Genomic DNA, 24243 nt, shown 5'->3' on the forward strand with positions numbered 1-24243 from the left:
TGAAGATCTGGCTGTCTGTGTGTGCTTTAATACCTATTCTTTCAGTTAGTGTCTCAAACTCTCTGGACTCAGCCACTCACTCACAGACACACACACTCTTTCCATGTATCTCTCAAACTCTCTGCCTCCCTCTCAATTCAATTCAATTCAATTCAATTCAAGGGGCTTTATTGGCATGGGAAACATGTGTTAACATTGCCAAAGCAAGTGAGGTAGATATTATACAAAAGTGAAATAAACAATACAAATTAACAGTAAACATTACACATACAGAAGTTTCAAAACAATAAAGACATTACAAATGTTATATTATATATATACAGTGTTGTAACAATGTACAAATGGTTAAAGCACACAAGTTAAAAATAAACCTCTCTCTCTCTCTCCCTTTCTCCTTCTCTCCATTCCCTCGCTCTCACTTACCCCCCTCTCTCTCTTTCTCTACCCTGCTCTCTTCTCCTCTCTCTCTTTCTCAGATACCTCTCTGGCTGAAGCTGTGGTAAATAGATGGCAGCGTGAGTCCAGAGGATGATGAGGCTTTCCTGCCAGTGGAGTCTGAGGTAGATGCAAACGACCACCTGCGGTCACGGATCGGACTGCCTCCCAATGTCTCAGACTATCCTTCACTGCCCAGTCTCTGCCTGGCACTCGAAGCTGAAGCGCTTTAAGGTAGCAGCTCCTCGTTAGGCACAGAAAGTCTTTGGACATATTAAGGGAATAATGAAGAATGAAGTGTGCTGAAGAGTACTGACTGAAGAGACCCTACAAAAACAATGAATGCCACGCACCAGCATCACCATGGATCATTCCACCTACGGAACCACAGCTCTGGAGCTCTGCCTTTCAGCAATCAGCAGCCCCAGGCTATGGCGGAGAGAATACGTGGTTTGCCTGGGTGTTACGAGCAGCTGCTCATCTCCACTGAGGTTTTCCTCACGCTGGGCATCGTCAGCCTGCTGGAGAACATCCTGGTTATTGCCGCCATCATCAAGAACAAGAATCTTCACTCTCCCATGTACTTCTTCATCTGTTCTCTGGCCGTTGCTGACATGCTGGTCAGCGTCTCCAACGCCACTGAGACCATTGTCATGGCGATGATCACTGATGGCAACTTGGGGATTGGCGGTGGCATGATCAAGAGCATGGACAACGTGTTTGACTCCATGATCTGTAGTTCCCTGCTGGCGTCTATCTGGAGCCTGCTGGCCATCGCTGTTGACCGTTACGTGACTATCTTCTACGCGCTACGCTACCACAACATTATGACCGTACGCCGGGCTGCCGCCATCATCACCAGCATCTGGACCTTCTGCACTGTGTCAGGCGTTCTCTTCATCGTCTACTCGGAGAGCACTACCGTCCTCATCTGCCTCATCATCATGTTCTTCAGCATGCTGGTGCTCATGGCCTCGCTGTATGTCCACATGTTCATGCTGGCGCGTCTGCACATGAAGAGGATTGCCGCTCTGCCGGGCAACGGCCCCATCTGGCAGGCAGCCAACATGAAGGGGGCCATCACCCTCACCATCCTCCTGGGGGTGTTCATAGTTTGCTGGGCGCCCTTCTTCCTCCATCTCATCCTCATGATCTCCTGCCCCAGAAACCCCTACTGTATGTGCTTCATGTCTCACTTCAACATGTACCTCATTCTCATCATGTGTAACTCTGTCATCGACCCGCTGATCTACGCCTTCAGGAGCCAGGAGATGAGGAAGACCTTCAAGGAGATCTTCTGCTGCTGGTATGATATTACCTCTCTGTGTGTCTCTGTGTGAAATTCCCAGCAGACACTGAACCTTATGGAGATACTGTATGTGAACTGTTCAGGGACAGTTTCAAAGAAACAGTATTATAATATCTGTAAATAAGGACAACTTTTCATTTTTGCCTTATGAGCCAAATAACAATTGCAAAATAGTTGAACATGACTTAATGTAACTACATGTTGATATATTTATCTCACTACCACACAAACTATTGAGTCAACACATGTAATGGCTATCATTACATAGAGAGGTTTGTGAATAGTTTTTTGCTTGTCTTTATCAAGGATTCCAATCATTTGGATTCCTATCTTTTTGAGAAAAACATTTATTACTTGTTAAAGATTTTTTTTCTTCAATATTGATAAAGATGAGCAAAAAATAAATACATGAAAAATAATATAAACTCAGCAAAAAAACAAACGTCTTCTCAATGTCAACTGCGTTTATTTTCAGCAAACTTAACGTGTAAATATTTGTATGAACATAAGATTCAACAACTGAGACATAGACTGAACAAGTTCCACAGACATGTGAACAACATAAATGGTGTAATGTGTCCCTGAACAAAGGGGGGGGGGGTGCAAAATCAAAAGTAACAGTCAGTATCTGGTGTGGCCACCAGCTGCATTAAGTACTGCAGTGCATCTCCTCAACATGGACTGCACCAGATTTGCCAGTTCTTGTTGTGAGATGTTACCCCACTCTTCCACAAAGGCACCTGCAAGTTCCTGGACATTTCTGGGGGGAATGGCCCTAGCCCTCACTCTCTGATCCAACAGGTCCCAGATGTGCTCAATAGGATTGAGATACGGGCTCTTCTCTGGCCATAGCAGAACACTGACATTCCTGTCTTGCAGGAAATCACGCACAGAACGAGCAGTATGGCTGGTGGCATTGTCATGCTGGAGGGTCATGTCAGGATGATGCAGGAAGGGTACCACATGAGGGAGGAGGATGTCTTCCCTGTAACGCACAGCGTTGAGATTGCCTGCAATGACAACAAGCTCAGTCCGATGATCCTGTGACACACCGCCCCAGACCATGACGGACCCTCCATCTCCAAATTGATCCCATTCCGGAGTACAGGCCTCGGTGTAATGTTCATTCCTTCCACGGTAAATGCGAATCCGACTATCACCCCTGGTGAGACAAAACCGCGACTCATCAGAGAAGAGCACTTTTTGCCAGTCCTGTCTGGTCCAGCGACGGTGGGTTTGTGCCCATAGGTGAGGACCTGCCTTACAACAGGCCTACAAGCCCTCAGTCCAGCCTCTCTCAGCCTATTGTGGACAGTCTGAGCACTGATGGAGGGATTGTGTGTTTCTGGTGTAACTCAGGCAGTTGCTGTTGCCATCCTGTACCTGTCCTGCAGGTGTGATGTTCGGATGTACCGATCCTGTGCAGGTATTGTTACACGTGGTCTGCCACTGCGAGGACGATCAGCTATCCGTCCTGTCTCCCTGTAGCGCTGTCGTAGGCGTCTCACAGTACGGACATTGCAATTTATTGCCCTGGCCACATCTGCAGTCCTCATGCCTCCATTAACGCAGATGAGCAGGGACACTGGGCATCTTTCTTTTGGTGTTTTTCAGAGTCAGTAGAAAGGCCTCTTTAGTGTCCTAAGTTTTCATAACTGTGACCTTAATTGCCTACCGTCTTTAAGCTGTTAGTGTCTTAACAACCGTTCCACAGGTGCATATTCATTAATTGTTAATGCTTCATTGGAGCATGGGAAACAGTGTTTAAACCCTTTACAATGAAGATCTGTGAAGTTATTTGGATTTTTACACATTATCTTTCAAAGACAGGGTCCTGAAAAAGGGCCGTTTCTTTTTTTGCTGAGTTTAAATAGTAAGCTATATTGTATGCAAAAAAAAACCTGAAAATGATATATTTTTACACTAAAACAATGAAAAAAAATAAGAGATTTTGTTTAACAAGTAATAAATGTTTTTCTCAAAAAGATAGGGGTCAAAATGATTGGCACCCATGTTTTCAATACCTTTCAATACCTCACCTTACGAGGATAATGGCACTGAGCCTTTTTCTATAATGCTTTATGAGATTAGAGAATGCATTGGGAGGATATTAGACCATTCCTCCATAAAGAATCCTTTCAGATCATTGATATCCTTCGCCTGTGCCCTCTTCAGTTCAAACCGCAGGGTCATTGTCTTGCTGGAAGATCCACTTATAGCCAAATTTTAGCCTCCTGGCAGATGCAACCAGGTTTTTGGATAACATTTTCTGGTACTGGGTAAAGGTCATGATGCTCTTGACCTCAGCAAGGGCCCCACAACCAGTAGAAGCAAAACAGCCCCATAACATCAAAGATCCACCACCACAACATTTTAGAATAGGTATGGGGTTATTTTCTGCATGATTCCTAATTTCGATGCCAACCCCACCACTGATGTGCGTGGTCAAAGAGCTCTATTTTCATGTCATTCAACAAATGTAAATTCCTGGAGTTTGCTAAATGGCATTGACGCTTTGATTGGAACCAGGGCTATGGTCAGATGACAGGAAAATAGAGCTCTTTGGCCACACTACTGGTGGGTTTGGCGTAAAAAAGAGGAATCATATATAGAAAAGAACCCCATACCTACTGTAAAATATGGTGGTGGATCTTTGATGTTATGGGGCTATTTTGACTATCTTTTTGAAAAAAACATTTATTACTTGATCTCATTTTCTCATTTTTTTTCATTGTTTTAGTTTAAAAATATATAATTTTCAGTTTTGTTTTGCATACAATATAGCTCAGTATTTGTATTATTTATTTTAAACAGTCTGTTTTGCTTGTCTTTATCAAGGGTGCCAATAATTTGTATTCTTATCTTTTTCAGAAAAACATGTATTACTTGTTAAAGATGCACTATGCAAAAATCGCTCCGCCATTTCCCGGTTGTTAAAATGTGAATACTTCACCTAATTTCAGTTTGTGAAAAAACAAGCAAGTATAATGTAGAGAATCATTGTAGCATCTAAACCGCTGTGAAATATATTATCCATAACCAAACATATTGTATTTTCAGCTGTTTGAAGCTGGTGTACAAAACCGAAAGTAAAAGAAGCAAAAACAAAACTTAAAAACGGGAAGCATAGAAATAACCTACATAGAACAGATTCTTAGATTTGCTTTCAATGAGATATGAGAGATCTAAAACTCAAATTTCTATGTGAATTTTGTCAGGTTGCCTAGCATAAAAGCACATCATTATCAAAATAATTGGGCATACAATACAGTTCTTTTTTGCTCGTCTTTATCAAGGGTGACAATCATTTTGGACCTGACTGTATATGTGATGAAAAAAGGAACTAATCCTACTGCTATACAGAGCCAAGGAAGTGAATGAAAAAATGTATTACTTGGCTGTAGGAAATCTGCTACAAGACAAGAGGAGAGCTATACAATATTGTTTCATTGACATGTGCAAGTAAAATGCATCAGTGTGCTTTCAATTAAGTAGACTTTGCATGTTATTCCGGATAAACATTTTCCAGATATTTCATTTCCAGATGTGGTTTCCTTGTTTTTATGATGTGACTGGAGTATTATGTAGATATGTGATTTAACTTATTCATGAGGCATCTTCTGTGGATTTATTTTGGTGATGATGATTAGCCTATTCATTCCTTGTGGAACATTCTGCCTTCAATGTTTACTATGACTCTAGGCTGAGTGCCAAACATGACTAAACGCTGCCAGTGGATGTGATTACGTATCACTTTTTTCTTCCTATTTTAGTGTGAAATTAAATGATGTGTTTTGAGGTTTTGAATGTTTTTAGGTTGCAATTTAAATCTTCAGAACGTTTTGAGGTTGCAAGTGAAATCTAACCAAAATTTCTACTTGTTCCCCAGTTTTAAGTTGCTTGCTAGTGGCATAGCATGGTTGCCAGGGAAACTAACACTTGATAGAAACATACAATTCCCAATATCTTTGTATATTTAATTTTGCTTAATGGAATGGATTTAAAGTGGAACTGCAGAGCATCGTTCTAGTAGGCTAGTTCCTAATGTCAAACAACAGTTAGCTCTACTGGGAATGAGACAGCAAGGGATACAAAATGACATGCTGATCTGTTCTTATTGATTTTGGTTGTTTAGTTGGTTCCTTGTATTGACAATAGCATACTTCACTGAAAGCTACTAGGGAGCCAGGCAGCGTTCACAGCGTTCTAGAACAGGTGGATCTTGACACAATTCTCTTTGGAGCAGGAGCTGAAAGTTACAGTGTCTAATGATGATGTGGAGTTAAGCACTGGAAGACAAAGTTGCCCATCTGTCTCTTATTAACAGAAGAGTATATGATAGGATTTTCCATCAATCTATTAGCCTGTTTTAATTAAATTATTATGCAGTATTTTATTAAATGTGTCACCCCCATATACAAATATCTGAGTCTGAAATAAGCAAAACAAAGAAAGTGACCTTGGCTATAATTAGGCTTCTATTAGTGCACTAGTGTGATGCCACCTCAGTTTTATTTTCAGTTTTAACAACAGCTGCCAGACTGCAAAACATAAAATGAGAAAATGGGAGAAGGTGGGTGTCAGTAAGAAATGTTTTCAAAGGCAGAGAACAATGATGATGCTCTCTCTCTTTGATGTCACCTACTATACCCAGCAGCCTTCAGGTTTATTAGAAACAGTTACATAACTTTAATGCTTGAAGGTCGCTGACTCATCTCTGTAGGTTGTCACAGTGCCTACTTCCACATTTACAATTACTAGCTCACCTTGGATCTAACAATCCATGTTTGCACTTAAAGAGGCAATCTGCAGTTCAAACAACAACAAAGCCACCACCTGCCACGATTTTGGTAAACAGCTATTGGATGGGGCTGGAGAAATGGAACCACTCTCAAATTCATAGGCAGCACTATGGACGTAAGGACTGACCATCCATGAGTGTATAGTTTTAACCATGTTTTTGAGGCTATAGTTTTTTTTTTTATTACATTGTTTACAAACAATGGATTTTGGGTTCTGATGGGTTGCAACAGTGAAACTAAGCTCATGAGTCATTCTAAGTTATATTCCTCAAGAATCAATGGGTTCTTAATGTTTTGTACAAAACATTAAGAACACCTTTCTAATATTGAGATCCAACCCCCTCTCCCCTTTTGCCCTCAGAACAACCTCAATTTATTGGGGCATGGACTCTACAAGGTGTCGAAAGCGTTCCACAAGGATGCTGGCCCATGTTGACTGCAATGCTTCCCACAGTTGTGTCAAGTTGGCTGGATGTCCTTTGCATGGTGGACCATTCTTGATACACACGGGAAACTGTTTAATGTGGAAAAACCCAGCAGCGTTGCAGTTCCGTACACAAAGTTCCCTCCCCTTCATCTACACTGATTTGAAGTGGATTTAACAAGTGACATCAATACGGGATCATAGCTTTCAACTGGATTTACCTGGTCAGTCTATGTCATGGAAAGAGCAGACATTCATAATGTTTTGTACACTCAGTGTATAGTCCAAAAACATATGTAGCAATCGCAGATTGCCCCTTTAACAAGTTTTCATGTTTCACTGACTCCGCTCTCCAGACAGTACATTTTTTCCCCAATAGAATCTCATAGGATTCTCACAATCCTATAGGATTTTGTGTCACCTCTATCAACATCCTATTGGACTACTTTTTTCCTATTGGAAATAAAAAGTGATCCTATAGGATTCTCGCAGTCCTATAGGATATTGTGTCACCTGTATCAGAATCATATTGGAATTATATTGGACTACATTTTTCCTATTGGGAATCACAATTAATCCTATGGACCAAGATTCTCACAGTCCTGTAGGTTTTTGATAAATCTTGTAGGATTTTGTCACCCCAATCAGAAACTTATTCAAACTTTTTTTCTTTATTTAACCCAATAAATTATAGTTTTGTCATAAGTTCCAGTACAATACAATAACATTAATTACAACATTTTCGTTGATTGGAAACAACAGTTCTATATTCATTTCTGTTTTATTCACCTGTAAGAAAGCCTGTCCCTTTAAGAGTGACTGATGACATCACATCTAGCACGAACTCCCAAGTTCAGCTCAACACCTCTAACTGTTTTATCCTTCACTGTGAATGCAAGAACTGTGGGTACAGTATTTGTTTCCTTATGTTTTAGTCATATTTTTGTCATGTTGCAGCATTTTATGCACTTGTTTTCATGCTAGCTAAGAAACTACTGTTAGCCACATTTTGCTGTTAACTGACTAGCTAGCTAACGTAAACTCACTCACTTTTGTACAACGCCTTGGTCCGTACAATTGACCGTATTTTAGCGCCCCAACAACGTAATACTTCCAGATCAACTGTAATGTCAATACCATTGTAAAGCACACTTTCTCCCCTTGCCAACAAAATAAATGACATGACCTAAACGCTGCCTGTTTCTGCATGATTCAAGACGGCAATGAGCCCCGTCGGGTCTTTTTAAAAATGTCGGGTGGGGAAGCGAAACTAATGCGTGATAGTGAGAAGGAGAGATATTGTGTGGGAAAATTGCTTTTGTTCACTCGATCTGTCCAACTTATCACCTTATCGCCTCTAAAATGTAAATAAAACACTATAAAGAGTTTATATAATGTGTCATTACATACCTATTTAAAGGTTTGTGTCGAATTTGAATCGGGTTTTTAGGACGGTGCTAAAGTGATCTTCAGAAGTAAACAGTTTTTTTGAGAGTCGTGATCGCTTGCAGTGACGACGCAAAATATGACTAGGTATCCCCCCTTACCCCCGTCACTGTCCATTTCATGTTTTTAAACGATGAGAGAAGTGCTACACCTGGTGGAGAGAGATTGTAAGACAGAAATAGTTGCTTTATGCGTGTGGTACGTTACGGCATGACACGTCACGATGTAAAGGAGGGTCCGTTTTTCAACTTTTCTCCAATACTATAGAGCCATTACCATGTCGATCAACGCTTGAATAGAAACGTAGTTCATACCCCAGATTTTGAAGTCAACACAGTCGCTACAGTCCCATTAGTTTTCTTTGCAGCCTCGTTTGATTGTCGCGGTTGCACACATTTGTACGGAATGGGGTGAGTTTACGTTAAGTTGTAGCCATTTGTATCTCTTTTTTGTCACTGTATTGTTATAGCAGATGAGAAATGTTTAGATTGGTTGTTATTGCTAAATATACTGTATGTGCCTTATTATAGGCAAGTCAAACCCGTTTCCATGATTTCTGGTAGATCATCAAAATAAATAAATCACGTCATCATGTTTTTGGACTCATTCAGCAGTTTTTACCTAATTAAGTTGAATACCTATACAAGGAGCGGTGTCCCTCCCATGGGACTGTTGAGCTAACATAGGCTAATGTGATTAGCATGAGGTTGTAAGTATAAAGAAAATTTCCCAGGACATAGACATATCTGATATTGGCAGAAAGCTTAAATAATTTTTTTATCTAACTGCACTGTCCAATTTACAGTAGCTATTACAGTGAAATAATACCATGCTATTGTTGGGGAGAGTGAACAGTTATGAACTTGAAAATGTATTAATAAACCAATTAGGCACATTTGGGCAGTCTTGAAACAACATTTTGAACAGAAATGCAATGGTTCATTGGATCAGTCTAAAACTTTGCACATGCACTGCTGCCATCTAGTGGCCAAAATCTAAATTGCGCCTAGATTCCTAAGTCATATATTGGCCTTTCTCTTGCATTTCAAAGATGATGAAAAAAAACCATCTGGTATTATCTTTTACCAGATCTAATGTGTTAAATTCTCCTACATTAATTTCACATTTCCACAAACTTCAAAGTGTTTCCCTTCAAATGGTATCAAGAATATGCATATCCTAGCTTCAGGTCCTGAGCTAAAGGCAGTTAGATTTGGGTATGTCATTTTTGGCAAAAATTGAAAAATAAGGGTCCGATCCTGTTGAAAGTTCCACTTCTGTTCCTAAAACTTAAGTTGAAAATGACGCTGTCGCTGCTTCCTGTTGACAAGAACTTTTGATAAATAGCCCAATTTCAAAACACTGTTTTGAAGTGTCCAAATCAGTAATCAATAAACGGTTTGTGATATATTGAAAACCTAAACATAACATGTGTACCTACACATACATGTGAAACAATAGTAATCATATGACTTGTATTTTTTTAAATTAGCACCTTATAAACTGCATATGCACCAAAAACTCTGTTGTTTTGACAAGTGGCAATTAATCACTCATTGATGAGGGGGAAATCATGTTGTATGCACTGTTGAAACTAACAAAACTCCAAAACCACCTGGAAACCACATGGATTCTGGTTCACACATTATTATTCTCACTGGTTTATCCTTTACTGTGCGTGAAGACAAGAACTGTGAATAGAGTATTTGTTTCCCTATGTTTCCTGACAGTTGTCAATGTTTTCATAATTGTACAGTATTTTATGCACTCGTTTTTATGCTAACTAAGTAACTGCTGTTAGACACATTTTGCCTGTCATCTGAAGTTTTAGCCATTTGTAAGTCATTTTTGAGTCACTGACACCTTATTATATGCAAGTCAAACCTGTTTCCATGATTTCTGGTAGATCATCAAAATAAATAAATCACATCAATTTTTTTTGTCATTTTATTGTACCCCCATTTTTCTCCCAAATTTCGATCTTGTCTCATTGCTGCAACTTCTCAACGGGCTTGGGAGAGGCAAAGGTGGAGTCATGCTTCCTACCGAAACATGACCCGCCTAACAGTGCTCCGTAACACCCGCCAGCTTTAACCTGGAAGCCAACCACACCAATGTGTCGGAGGAAACACTGTTTAACTGGCAACCGGGGTCAGCCTGGAGGCACCCGGCCCGCCACAATGAGTCGCTAGAGTGCGATGAGCCAAGTAAAGCCCCCCGGCCAAACCCTCCCCTTACCCGGATGATGCTGGGCCAATTGTGCGCCGTCCTATGGGACTCCCGGCCACGGCCGGTTGTGGTACAGCCCGGGGATGTACCCGGGCCTGTAGTAACACCTCTAGCACTGCGTTGCAGTGCCTTAGACTTCAGCGCCACTCAGGAGGCCCATCAGTTTTTTTACCAGTTAAGTAGACTCCCATAGGGCGGCGCACAATTGGCCCAGCATCGTCCAGGTTTGGTTGGAGTAGGCCGTCATTGTAAATAAGAATTTGTTCTTAACTGACTTGCCTAGTTAAATAAAAGATTACATTTTTTGTTGTACAAAATAATAAAAAAATAATACGATTGGAAATTAATGTTGAAAGTTCCATTTATATTCCTAAAACATACTGTTAGTTGAAAATGATGAGGTTGCTGCTTTCCATTCACAAAAACTTTTGATAAATATCCCAATGTCAAAACACAGTTTTGAAATCTCAAAATCCATAATCAGTAAACAGTTTGTGATATATTGAAACCCTAAACATAAAATGTACTACATACACAGTCAAAAGTATGGACACACCTACTCATTCAAGGGTTTTTCTACATTGTAGAATAATAGTAAAGACATCAACATATGAAATAACACATGGAATCATGTAGTAACCAGAAAAGTGTTAAACAAATCAAAATATATTTTATATTTCAGATTCTTCAAAGTAGCCACCCTTTGCCTTGATGACAGCTTTGCACACTCTTGGCATTTTCTTAACCAGCTTCATGAGGTAGTCACCTGGAATCTATTTCAATTAACAGGTGTGGCTTGTTAAAAGTACATTTGTGGATTTTCTTTCCTTCTTAATGCATTTGAGCCAATCAGTTGTGTTGTGACAAGGTAGGGGTGGTATACAGAAGATAGCCCTACTTGGTAAAAGACCAAGTACGTACTATGGCAAGAACAACTCAAATAAGGAAAGAAAAATAACAGTCTGGGGTGGCAGGGTAGCCTAGTGGTTAGAGCATTGGACTAGTAACTGTAAATGTTGCAAGTTCAAATCCCCCAGCTGACAAGGTACAAATCTGTCGTTTTGCCCCTGAACAGGCAGTTAACCCACTGTTTCTAGGCCGTCATTGAAAATGTTAATTTGTTCTTAACTGACTTGCCTAGTTAAATAAAGGTTCAATTAAAATTAGTTAACTTCTTTCAGCTAGGGGGCAGAATTTTTATGCTTGGAAAAATAACATTCCCAAGGTAAACGGACTATTTTTCAGGTCCAGATGCTAGAATATGCATATAATTGACAGATTAGGATAGAAAACACGCTAAAGTTTCCAAAACTGTCAAACTATTGTCTGTGAGTATAACAGAACTGATTTTGCATGCGAAAACCTGAGGAAATTCAACCCGGAAGTGCCTTTTATTTGGAAAAATCCCTGTTCCATTGCCTGCCCCTCCTCCATTTAAAGGGGTAACCAGATTCCTTTTCCAATGGCTTCCTCAGGCTGTGACCAGGCTTTAGACATAGTTTCAAGCTTTTATTTTGAAAAATGAGTGAGATTTTTCAAAACGCGTCAGGTGTCCTTTGATTAGTTCCTGCGCGCGAGAGATGTAGCTCGACATTTTCTTTCTCTGTAGTATTGAATAGGTTACCGTCCGGTTGAAATATTATCGATTATGTATGTTAAAAACAGCCTGAGGATTGATTATAAAAAACGTTTGACATGTTTCTACGAACATTACGGATACTTTTTGGAATTTTCGTCTGCCTTTCAGGACCGGAACGAGCCTGTGGTTTTCTGAACATAACGCGCAAACCAAATGGCGGTTTTTGGTTATAAAACTAATCTTTATCGAACAAAAATAACATTTATTGTGTAACTGGGAGTCTCGTGAGTGCAAACATCCGAAGATTATCAAAGGTAAGCGATTCATTTTATTGCTTTTCTGACTTTCGTGACCAAGCACATTTGAGGCTAGTTGTTCTTACTGTTTTGTCTAGTGATTGATAAACTCACAAACGCTACTCGGTTCCAACCGCTGTGTCTTTGTGAGACGCAGAGTACTGTAGGTGACCGGATGATCTCTGCATGCGTGGTTCCCACCGTGAAGCATGGAGGAGGTGTGATGGTGTGGGGGTGCTTTGCTGGTGACACTGTCAGTGTTTATTTAGAATTCAAGGCACACTTAACCAGCATGTCTATCACAGCATTCTGCAGCGATACACCATCCCATCTGGTTTGTGTTTAGTGGGACTATAATTTGTTTTTCAACAGGACAATGACCCAAAACACACATCCAGGCTGTGTAAGGCTATTTGACCAAGAAGATGAGTGATGGAGTGCTGCATCAGATGACCAGGCCTTCACAATCACCCAACCGCAACCCAGTTGAGATGGTTTGGGATGAGTAGCCAACAAGTGCTCCTTCAAGACTGTTGGAAAAGCATTCCAGGTGACTACCTCATGAAGCTGGTTGAGAGAATGCCAAGAGTGCAAAGCTGTCATCAAGGCAAAGGGTGGCTACTTTGAAGATTGTAAAATATGTTTAGATTTGTTTAACAATATTTTGGTTACTAAAATGATTCCATATGTGTTATTTCATAGTTTTGATGTCTTCACTATTATTCTACAATGTATCTTTGCCTACTCACACCAGTGATAATTCCCTGAGGTTCTTAAAACCTCTTCAACACACCATCACAATATGGGAGTGATTCAGGGCTGCAATTTGCAGTATGACCAATAGAAAAATCCTATCAGATTTTGTAACTAGTCCTATTGGACTCATATGGGATTCTACCTTATAGGATTTTATACTATAAGATCCTATAGGATTCCAGTGCAAGAATCCAATGGAACCAGTCCTATTGGACTCCTATATGATTCTATTAGATTATTATTATTTTTTATCCTATAGGATTTTTTGACTAGGGACTTTTTTGCAGGCATCACTAGAGCGTGTCCACGGGGTTGGTCATTCATGCTCATCCAAATTTAATGTGGATGGCGAAGCCTTCCTGATCCCGTCCATGGCAGCTAAGACATGCAGGTCAGTGGGAAGGGAAGGTGTCAAGATCCAACAGCCTTGGTTGGGGCATCAGTAATCTGAGCACACAGGTCCATCTCAATGCTCGGTCCAACACCATCATTTACAATGCACAGGAAGGACCTGGGATACAGCTCGGCATACAGAATACAGGTCTGAGTCCTGTGCAAGGAGGAATCAAGGTTGTCTGTGGTGGACACAGGAAGGAAGGATTAGGATTGAAATGGTGGGGAATGAGAATGATTCCCTCGGTGTGTAGGTTCATTGCAATGAATGAAGTTGTTGAAGTGGTCTTGACTAAGACTGCACACAAAGAATACCATGGTCAGAATCATATAGAGTATATGGTATAGAGTATATGACCATGGTATAGCGTCTTTCATACAACTAAGTTGTGTCTATAAGTCTATGGTACAAACCTGTTCCTTAATTCACATTGAGTCATCATATAGCATATATTGTGTACTGAATGTTATTGATGTTTGGAATAGGCTACATCATGCTGTGGTATACATTCATATTTAAATGGTGAGCTGCAATCAAAAAAATCATCATTATGTTTTGAGGAGCATAAATGTCCGCTTAATTGGAGATATCGTATGCATGAAGATATTGTATGCAACGCCATGAAGATTCTAATTGGACAATGTGTCATGGGTGTAAACAAAAATGCATCCGTTTTGTTCAAAAGAACATGGTGAATAATCAAAACAGGAGACAAAGCAACCCCACTGAGAGTCTATTATACCCAAGGAAAATGTAATAGATTTCCTGACAGCAACTATAGCCTACTCTAAAGGGCATCCCATCTTTCCTTGGAAGACGTTCAAAATTGGAACAATATCATGGAGAGCATCTGTAATAATTGCATAAGAATAACATTACAATGAAGTATCATATGTTCATGTACAAGCATGAATAGGTATGCTTGTATACTCAAAATGACAGTGCAGTAGTTGGGACAAATTGTACTCTGCATTGACAACCAAGGCATTGAAGTTGTGGCATATGTGGCACATGCAATAGCTTTGACTGACTTAGAGACAAATCTATTCATTAAGTTTTAAAAACATTGAGATGAAGATGTCAAAGCATATCACAGAGTTGCTAACGAACTGGCCATGGGAGCAAACAAACTGGAGTAGGTGTGGTAGGATAGGGTCTAATCACAATCATTTGCTGATTTGAAGTACAAAAACCTAATACAAATATTAAAAGTGGTCAGCTAAGGTCATAAGTGCTTCCTCAGATTTGATTAAAGTGATACATTATATTAGGGAAAGGATTTGTGAGTAATGAGCAAAAGGAGATTGTTATGGGCACAAAAAAACATATTTTTTCATGAATAATTCCTACAGTTGAGCATTTGTCAGTGCCATCACTGCATTTGGTCTAGAAATGGCACCATAGTCATCGAAATTTCACTTTGTGAATTCTGCCTGCATCCAATATTGTCAGGACTGGGCAAGAAATTGGCAAACAATCAATTATACAGAAATGATGAAAACTGACAAAAAATTAAGTCCTCATTAGTACAGTACAGTATCTGATTAGACAATAATAATGTCAGGTAAACATATATTTTCGATACCTGCTTACCTGAGTAAAACTTAGACATTGGAGCAGGTAGACATGCTATCTTGATTTCCAACCATTCAACTCATACTTTAAAGCCTTTCAAATAACCTAGTACCTGCATGTCACCACAGGTACATTTGCAAATAAGAAATACCATCTTCAGGCTGAATCCCCTGACACCAGTGGATGATTTATGGGTCTAAGTCAGAGTTACACGACAGATGCATCTCAAATTACGATGTGTCCTGTCATCACAGTGATTTGTATCATGATGTCTTGGGCAGATTGTCCTCTGGTTTGGTTTCATGTATGTTATTTATAATGAGGGATACCTGGAGAAAACCGGACGTCTCTGAAATGAAAATTGATGGTCCTCCCTTCAGTAAAACATATTTTTACCCGACCCTCCCCTATACCCGAAATAATAATTAAAACAAAGTGGATAGCAGAGAACATGCCTACCATTTACCTTCAATCCTAGGACAGACCAGAGCCTTAGATATGCCGTTTTTGTAAGCATTACATGGCAAAGTAGACACAAAGTTGTGGATTCACAGACCACCGTGGACAAGGGTAGGCGTGAAAAGATATCCATTATAATAGCAGCACTGCATTAATCTATCATCTTATTTGCGGTCAGTTCATGCATTTCGACGTCGTTTTACATGACTGGAGACAAGCAGAATCTTTTTTTAATACCACAACAGAGCATGACAACGAATGAGGGCATGCTGCAGCACCAGAGACGTTTTGATATCTATACAGGATATGGTTAAAAAAGAAGACAGTCTAAGTTTGGAACAGTGCTAATGTTGTCTATCAACTGTAAAAATGTAGTGTAACAGAACCAGTTCCAACTGAAGTATCTGATCGTCAATGAATTCGAGCAGCCGCATATCATATCAGGTAGGCCTTTATGCCCTTGTAACTTTTTTTCATTTGAGAAACTAGCATTTTCAAATGTATTATATTTTATTCCATGATATTGTTGTTACAAAATAGATTTGTGTTGACTCTGATTAGGGCATGGGAATATAAGACCATTTGCTAAGCTAAATTAAGGCATGCATAGCTCACTGCATGATCCTCAAACCAAGGACTGGCCAAACACGTGTTTCTAAAAGGGAATTCAAAAGCACTGTAGAATGACTTTGTACAGTGCCTTCAGAAAGTATTCACACACCTTGACTTTTTCCACATTTTCTTGTGTTACAGCCTGAATTTCAAATTGAGCTTTTTTTTTTATCACTGGCCTAAACACAATATCCCATAATGTCAAAGTGGAATTATGTTCGAGACATTTTTACAAATTAATAAAAAATGAAAAGCTGAAATTTCTTGGGTCAATAAGTAAACAACCATTTTGTTATGGCAAGCCTAAATAGGTTCAGGAGTAAAAATCTGCTTAAGAAGTCATATAATAAGTTGCATGGCCTCTGTGTGCAAAAATTGTGTTCAACATTGTTTTATAATGACTTCCTCATCTCTGTATGCCACACATACAATTATCTGTAAAGTCCCTCAATCGAGCAGTGGATTTCAAACACAGATTCAACCACAAAGACCAGGGAGGTTTTTCAATGCCTCACAAAGAAGGTCACCTATTGGTAGATGGGTAAATCAAATAGAAAAAGCAGACATTGAATATCCCTTTGAGCATGGTGAAATTATGAATTACACTTTGGATGGTGTATCAATACACCCAGTCACTACAAAGACACAGGCATCCTTCTTAACTCAGTTGCTGGAGAGGAAGGATACTATTCAGGGATTTCACAATTTGGCCAATGGTGACTTTAAAACAGTTACAGAGTTTAATTGCTGTGATAGGAGAAAACTGAGGATGGATCAATGACATTGTAGTAACTCCACAATATTAACCTAATTGACAGAGTGAAAAGAAAGAAGCCTGTACATAATACAACATATTCCTAAGCATGCATCCTGTTTGCAACAAGGCACTAAAGTAATACTGCAAAAAATGTGAATACAATGTGAATACAAAGTGTTATGTTTGTGGCAAATCCAATACAACATATTACTGAGTACCAATCTCCATATTTTCAAGTATAGTGGTGTCTGCATCATGTTATGGGTATGCTTGTAATCGTTAAGGACTGGGGAGTTTTTCAGGATAAAAAATAAACTGAATGGAGCTAAGCACAGGCAAAATCCTAGAGGAAAACATGGTTCAGTCTGCTTTCCACCAGACACTGGGAGATTAATTCACCTTTCAGCAGGACAATAACTTAAAACAAAAGGCCAAATCTACACTGAAGTTGCTTACCAAGAAGACAGTGAATATTCCTGAGTGGCCAAATTACAGTTTTGACTTAAATCTACTTGAGAATCTATGGCAATTTGACAGAGCTTGAAGAATTAGAAAATAATAATGGGCAAATGTTGCACAATCCAAAAGTGGAAAGCACTTAGAGACTTACCCATAAAGACTCAGAGCTGTAATTGTTGCCAAAGGTGCTTCTACAAAGTATTGACTCTGGTGTGTGAATACTTATGTAAATTAGATATTTCTATATTTCATTTTCAATAAATTCGCAAACATTTCTAAAAACACATTTTCACTTTCTCATTATGGGCTTTTGTGTGTAGATGGGTGAGGGGGGAAAAAACGATTGAATTAATTTTGAATATAGGCTGTAACAATAAAATGTTGAACAAGTCCAGGGGTATGAATACTTTCTGAAGGCACTATAGCCTAATAAGGCATTTTTCCCCATTATTATTTCATTCTAAATAATGATATATTTGTTATTTCATTTTATACAGCCTAAATGCGAAACGTGTAGGCATGTTGTTGAGGTGTGTCACGTTCCTGACCAGGGGCCTGTTGCACAAAAGTAGAATTAAGACATCCGGGATAAATGACTCAGCTGAGCTCAATGAAGCCAAAACATGTGCGTCCAGGCTTAATTGGTTGCACAAAGACCAAGCCAGGATGAGCAGACACGGATTCATTAAGCCAGGTGAAACCAATCCTGGATAGGTGCGCGCTCACGGCTCACTCAAATAGACCCCGCCACAGATCACAGATTAACTGATTTACCATGGCAACTAGAGCCGCGTACTTTTCCCCGTCGGAAGCACAAATCCTCATGGAGGCATACGAGGAGGTAAAAGATATAATTAAGAAGAAAGGCAACACCGCCACAGTGATAAAGCAAAGAGAAAAAGCGTGGCAAAGTATTGCAGACCGCCTGAATGCGTAAGTAGTGCACAATTACACACTCACCGCTCCGCTGAAACATCACAATTACAATTCAAATATTTAATTCACATCTCCAAAAATGCAGTTGTACTGTAATTATGAAACGGTTAAATTTTTAATTGAAATGCACTGCAGATATGAGTGAAATTGTGTAAAGTAACTCCATCACACTGTATAAAGCTATGATAAATTTTTTGATATTTTTACTGAAAACAAGACAAAAATACCAAGTAATTTTTTGCAGTGTGACTCCATTAAATGTGTGTGTGTGTGTGTGTGTGTGTGTGTGTAGATTAAACATGAACGGGCCAAAACGGACATGGCAGCAGGTCAAAATCAAATACAAGAACATTCTGCAGAATGGTATGGTCCCTGACTAATATTTAACAAAGCACAAGCATATATTGTACCCAGAAGGTGCCTGCTCACACATTGTCTGTACTGTTTTAGCAGTGAAAAAGAATACCCACAGACAAGGCACGGGTGGTGGGTCACCAAAGGCTGACCTTACCCCAGCAGAGGACATGGCCTTGGAGCTAAATAAAGGCAGGCCCGTCTTAGAGGGGATCCCTGGGGGGAAAGAGACGAGCATAGGTTCCTCCCAAGATGCCACCCGCTTCATTCAAGGTATGTCCTTCCATCTCTACATGGGATACAACCACATTCATATTGAATCAATTTGGACTGTCTGACTTTGGTTTACCTATTGCCTTGCAGTGTCTGGCAGCACTGTGTTCCTGTTAGAGCCACCAGCACAAGCACCAGACGATGCTGATCCAGTGAGTACTCCATCAAAGGCATACTGTAGGCCTGGCATGTCTTGTCTACTAGCTTCAATATGAATCCGATTAAATGTGATAGGGTGAAGGCCCCAGTGCAGCAGCAACAGCACATGATGGAGACGATGATGAGGAGGAGACCATCTCTCTGGATTCCAGAAGGCATGAGGTATCATGTTAAGACTGTGAAAGTACTATTTACTCTACAATGGTGAGGAGTCCTCATCAAAATCAAAAAATCTAATTTCTTTTACAGGACCCAGATGCTATACAGTGGGAAAACCAGCCTGGCAACATAGTGCGTATTAATAAAAGGACACCACATCCTGCCAAATTCCAGCTGCGCTAATTGTATTGTGTTCACAGAGCTCACAAGCTATCAGAAAGTTGTATGGCAACCACCTCCGGCGCCAAATAGAACTGGCAGACATAGACATTCAGTACAAGAAGAAAAAGATGGAAAATCTTGCACTGGAGTCCGAAATAAAAAAGAGGACAATTAGGAAACTGGACCTTGAAATAAAAAAACTTGAGAGGGAGGTGAGATATGCCTTCAATGTACACTGTATGCTAACTGTAACACAAATGTATTAATCATTATTTTTCTTTCCTCCCCCAGCTCCAAGAAGATGACACAGCTCAAAATAAAAATTAGGTATATTCTCGTAAAGTCAAGTGAGCCATGACATATGAGCTCTTATTGTGAGCACACAGGACGGTGGCATCTTTCTAAGGTTTTTTTTATTTTCCCAGCAATCAGTACAACCAAGTCATCGTTATAAGGCATCGCCCTCTTTTGCCCACCCCCCCAGCACCAGGTGTGGCCACTAGCCTATATGAAGTCCCAAAATTGTGTGTTCCTTTCTGCTCTGACAATGGCATGCCCATTCGTGTGAGATGTGGTGGATGAAGAAGCACTTGTGCTGAGGAGAGCCTTCAGGCGAGAAAGGGTCTTCAGGGACCGGTTGGACCCACTGGCCTTCCCTGATGACCATCTATATGAAAGATACAGGTTTTCTGCAGATGGCATCAGGTATCTATGCAGACTACTGGGTCCCAGGATTAAGCACCGCACTGCACGGAGCCATGCACTGAGTGTGGAGCAAATGGTTTGTGTGGCCTTGCGCTTTTTTGCTAGTGGAGCCTTCCTGTACTCAGTGGGGGATGCAGAACAGCTGAACAAGGCCACAATTTGCCGCACAATAAGGAGTGTGTGTCTGGCTATCAAAGCATTAGCAGATGTCTTCATCTCCTTCCCTGGCCACAGAAGACTCTGTGACATCAAAGAGGAGTTCTATAGGATTGCAGGTAAGAGGATCTACAAATTACAGGACAACTGTTAACACATAGTAGGATACTCATTACTTTGTGTGACAGGTTTCCCCAATGTCATTGGTGCAGTGGACTGCACACACATAAGGATAAAAGCCCCCTCAGGTGCCCATGAGGCCGATTTTGTGAATAGGAAATCCTTTCACAGCATTAATGTTCAGGTGAACATAACTTTTTGATATTGTCCATTGACGAACACTCTGCATTGCCAGTGATGTGCATTGATTGGTGTAATATTCCTCATCTTATGATTTCAGATGGTCTGCAATGCTGACTGTGTGATCAGCAATGTTGTGGCAAAATGGCCTGGCTCAGTCCATGACTCCAGAATCTTTCGGGCCTCTGAAATCTATCAGTGCCTATCACAAGGTAAGCCACACAACCCCTATTTATAACCATCATGGCTGTGTCAAGAATATCACTGTGTTTATGAGGTAGTAATGATGAGATTTTGTGTTGACAGGTGAATTCTCTGGTGTGTTGCTGGGAGACAGGGGGTATGGCTGCCAGCCTTTTCTCCTGACACCTTTCACAGACCCCCAGGAAGCACAGCAGGCCTACAACCATGCCCATGCCAGGACCAGGGCCAGAGTTGAAATGACCTTTGGCCTCCTGAAGGCACGCTTTCACTGCCTTCACAAATTAAGGGTCAGCCCTGTTAGGGCATGTGATATTACTGTGGCTTGTGCTGTCCTCCACAATGTGGCCTGCCTGAGGAAGGAGAGGGCCCCCAGAGTGCCACCAGCCATGGACTGGGACAATCCGGCAATCTTCCCTGATGACGACAGTGGTCGGCTGCTGAGGGACCAATATGTGTTGAATTATTTTAGTTAGTATGTGTGCTTTAAATTTTGGTTAAATATGTCCTGCGGTGGCAGAGGAATTTGGGTTTTTTTTGGTTCGTTTTTTGACGAATTTGGCCTCTTATGATGTTTGTGCGGTATACTGTGTGTAATACAAGGCTGCAGGGAGGCTACTGCATCCATTCATTTGTCTGTTCAGTTGATGTGTATGGATTTGTCCTGCATTTATTTTAGTGTGCAGACATGCAGGGTGTGTTATATACAGACCTTTGAATGTGTATGTATCATTTTGTATAATATGCTTGGATTCTGTGCTTTCCATCTTGTAGAGTCACTGTGACTTCAGTTTCGAAAGGAGCTGATGGTTTACCTGCTTTGTTTTGTCCTTATTCAATAAAGGAACCTAATGTTACACATTGTGTTTTTATATTCATATGGAATGTGTATTTGTTTATATGACAGAGTACTAGGGCCACACTGAAGAAAAAGGATAAAGTCATAAATTTATGAGGCTGGTTCTTTCTGCAGAAAAGCTACATATTGTTTTTACAGTTTTGATACTTATGACAATGTGATACTTAATATTCTGGCACATCAGCATGTCTTTGTTTATGAAACCATACTGAAGTACAATTTCACGAAATGCCCCACATCTGTCATTTTAACAACTGTCCTCCTTTAAAACAACTGGTTACAATATTATGACTTGTGTTTTTTTCCCCTCTGTGGCCCTAATATTCTATCATTTTATATATAGCCTTATAGTCTATGGGAAACTGTAAATTATCTAATGATAGCAACATCATCTAAAAATCATTTTTTATCCAAAATCATTGAAATTAATGATCACAAACGTTTAAATAATAACAGTGGGTCTAGTTATATGTGATAACAATGTATAGTGAGCAGTGAAATAACTATTGGTTTCCATTTGTGGTGACTGCTGACTGACATTAGGGATGAGATTAAATAGATCCTGGAATTTAGCCTGGTCTGGAGCAGGCTAGCTCCACAGAATAAATCTCCATGGTAATTTATACCATAACATATCCTCCTGCCCCCTATCCATCTTTAGTGCAACCGGATTACGGATCAATTGAGCCAGGATCACCAAGATATCCTGGCTTAATCCCTTATCCTAGTTTTGTGCAACAGGCCCCTGTTTTCTCTTGTTTTTGTATGTGTTTAGTTGGTCAGGGCGTGAGTTGGGGTGGGCATTCTATGTTATGTGTTTCTATGTTTAGGTTCATTGTCTGTTAGCCTTATATGGTTCTCAATCAGGGACAGGTGTTATTCATTTCCTCTGATTGAGAATCATATATAGGTAGGCTGTTTCACACTGTTTGTTTGTGGGTGATTGTGTTCCTGTGTCTGTCTGTATGCACCACACGGGACTGTTTCGTGTTTAGTTCGTTTGTGTAGTCTGTACCTGTTCGTGCGTTCTTCGTGTATATGTAAGTTCTCAAGTTCAGGTCTGTCTACGTTGTTTTGTATTTTCCAAGTGGTTTTTCGTGTTCGTCTTGTAGTTAATAAATATTCATTATGTCTTCATTCAACGCTGCGTTTTGGTCCGACCCTTACTCCTCCTCCTCATCCGAGGAGGAATTAGACAGCCGTTACAATGTGTTGCTGAGCGCTCATGCCAGCGTGTCACCAATGCTTCACAATTGATTTCTTAAATGGCAGGCTGTAGCCTTGAAATAATAATAATATAGCCTAAATAATTCATTTTCGTTCCTTTTTAGGCTACCTGGCTTGTTCCTGACTGATAGGAGTTAGTATGTTGTTGAATAGCCTGTTGAAATGTCTTACGTCAATTGATATTGACAGAATCACACATTACTTCCCAAGCAAAATAAATGTTTTGTCTCCATGGTTATAGAAGGTTGCGCAGCCTCAATGTCATAGAGACAAACCAAAGACATCCCAGAGTCACATCTTTCTCCTGCTTTTTAGAGCTTGCAAACTAGCATTAAGCATTGTGGACTAAAGCGTTGTTATAGATCGCTTTATATAATCAGGTCCATAAAAATAAAATAATTCTTAAGCTAGCAAAGGGTAGGCCTATGCTTTTAGCCATTTTCTTTAACAAAAGCCACAATACCCTCACATACCCCCTTAATAATAGCAGAGCACATGGTCTCTTTTGCTAGAACAAACTGTGTCTATAGGTGTCAAGACAATTTTTTTTTCACAGTCACATCTTTGACATATGCCTAAAGCTTCTGTCTTGCTCTCTACATTTGACAAAAAGCAAATTGACGGCTATCAACAACCACAAAAAATGTTTGCTACATGTCCAGTGCTACAACGTGTCCCATGTTCTTCAGTTAAGTAAGATGTCTGTTTTCCAGGGAGGGTGAGTGGCGCTGACCAGTGGTTGAAAAAGTATCCAAATGTCATACTTGAGTAAAAGTCACCCAGTAAAATACTGCTTGAGTAAAAGTCTTTGGTTTTACATATACTTAAGTATCAAAAGTAAATGTAATTGCTAAAATACACTTAAGTATCAAAAGTCAAAGTGTAAATCATTTCAAATTCCTTAAATTTAGCAAGCCAGATGTCACTATTTTCTTGTTTTTGTTTTGTTTACAGATAGCCAAGGGCACAATCCAATACTCAGACATCATTTACATATGAAGCATGTGTGTTTAGTGAGTCTGCCAGATCAGAGGCAGTAGGGATGACCGGAGATGTTCTCTTGATAAGTGCATGAATTGGACCATTTTGGGTGTCAGAGAAAATGTTATTTTCTTTAGGAATGTAGTTAAGTAAAAGTTGTTGAAAATATAAAAAGTAAAGTACAGATACCCCAAAGAACAACTTAAGAGGTACGTTAAAGTATTGTTACACAACTGACA

General features: G+C 40.0%; 2 protein-coding genes across 5 annotated transcripts; both read left to right on the plus strand.

Annotated features, from left to right (window-relative positions):
* The first annotated feature begins 439 nt into the window (after positions 1-439).
* On the plus strand, positions 440-1979 carry LOC139559795 (melanocortin receptor 4-like). The gene has a single exon (XM_071376150.1). It carries the CDS (start codon positions 774-776, stop codon positions 1773-1775), a length of 1002 nt encoding a protein of 333 aa, XP_071232251.1. The 5' UTR covers positions 440-773; the 3' UTR covers positions 1776-1979.
* A 16102-nt stretch (positions 1980-18081) lies between these two features.
* LOC139560151 (myb/SANT-like DNA-binding domain-containing protein 4) lies at positions 18082-21794 on the plus strand. 4 transcript variants are annotated; one of them, XM_071376698.1, is made up of 11 exons: positions 18082-18465; positions 18761-18831; positions 18919-19095; positions 19186-19247; positions 19330-19416; positions 19504-19545; positions 19614-19787; positions 19867-19902; positions 20001-20555; positions 20837-20948; positions 21043-21794. In XM_071376698.1, exons 1-8 carry the CDS (start codon positions 18308-18310, stop codon positions 19900-19902), a joined length of 807 nt encoding a protein of 268 aa, XP_071232799.1. In that variant the 5' UTR covers positions 18082-18307; the 3' UTR covers positions 20001-20555; positions 20837-20948; positions 21043-21794. The 4 variants fall into 4 exon arrangements, with proteins under 4 accessions (XP_071232799.1, XP_071232798.1, XP_071232797.1 ...); XM_071376697.1 differs by adding an exon at positions 20625-20740 and having other exon boundaries at positions 19614-20555; XM_071376696.1 differs by having other exon boundaries at positions 19614-19902.
* Positions 21795-24243: the final 2449 nt, after the last annotated feature.

The sequence above is a fragment of the Salvelinus alpinus genome, chromosome 30 (assembly GCF_045679555.1).
Source record: "Salvelinus alpinus chromosome 30, SLU_Salpinus.1, whole genome shotgun sequence".
NCBI lineage: Eukaryota > Metazoa > Chordata > Actinopteri > Salmoniformes > Salmonidae > Salvelinus > Salvelinus alpinus.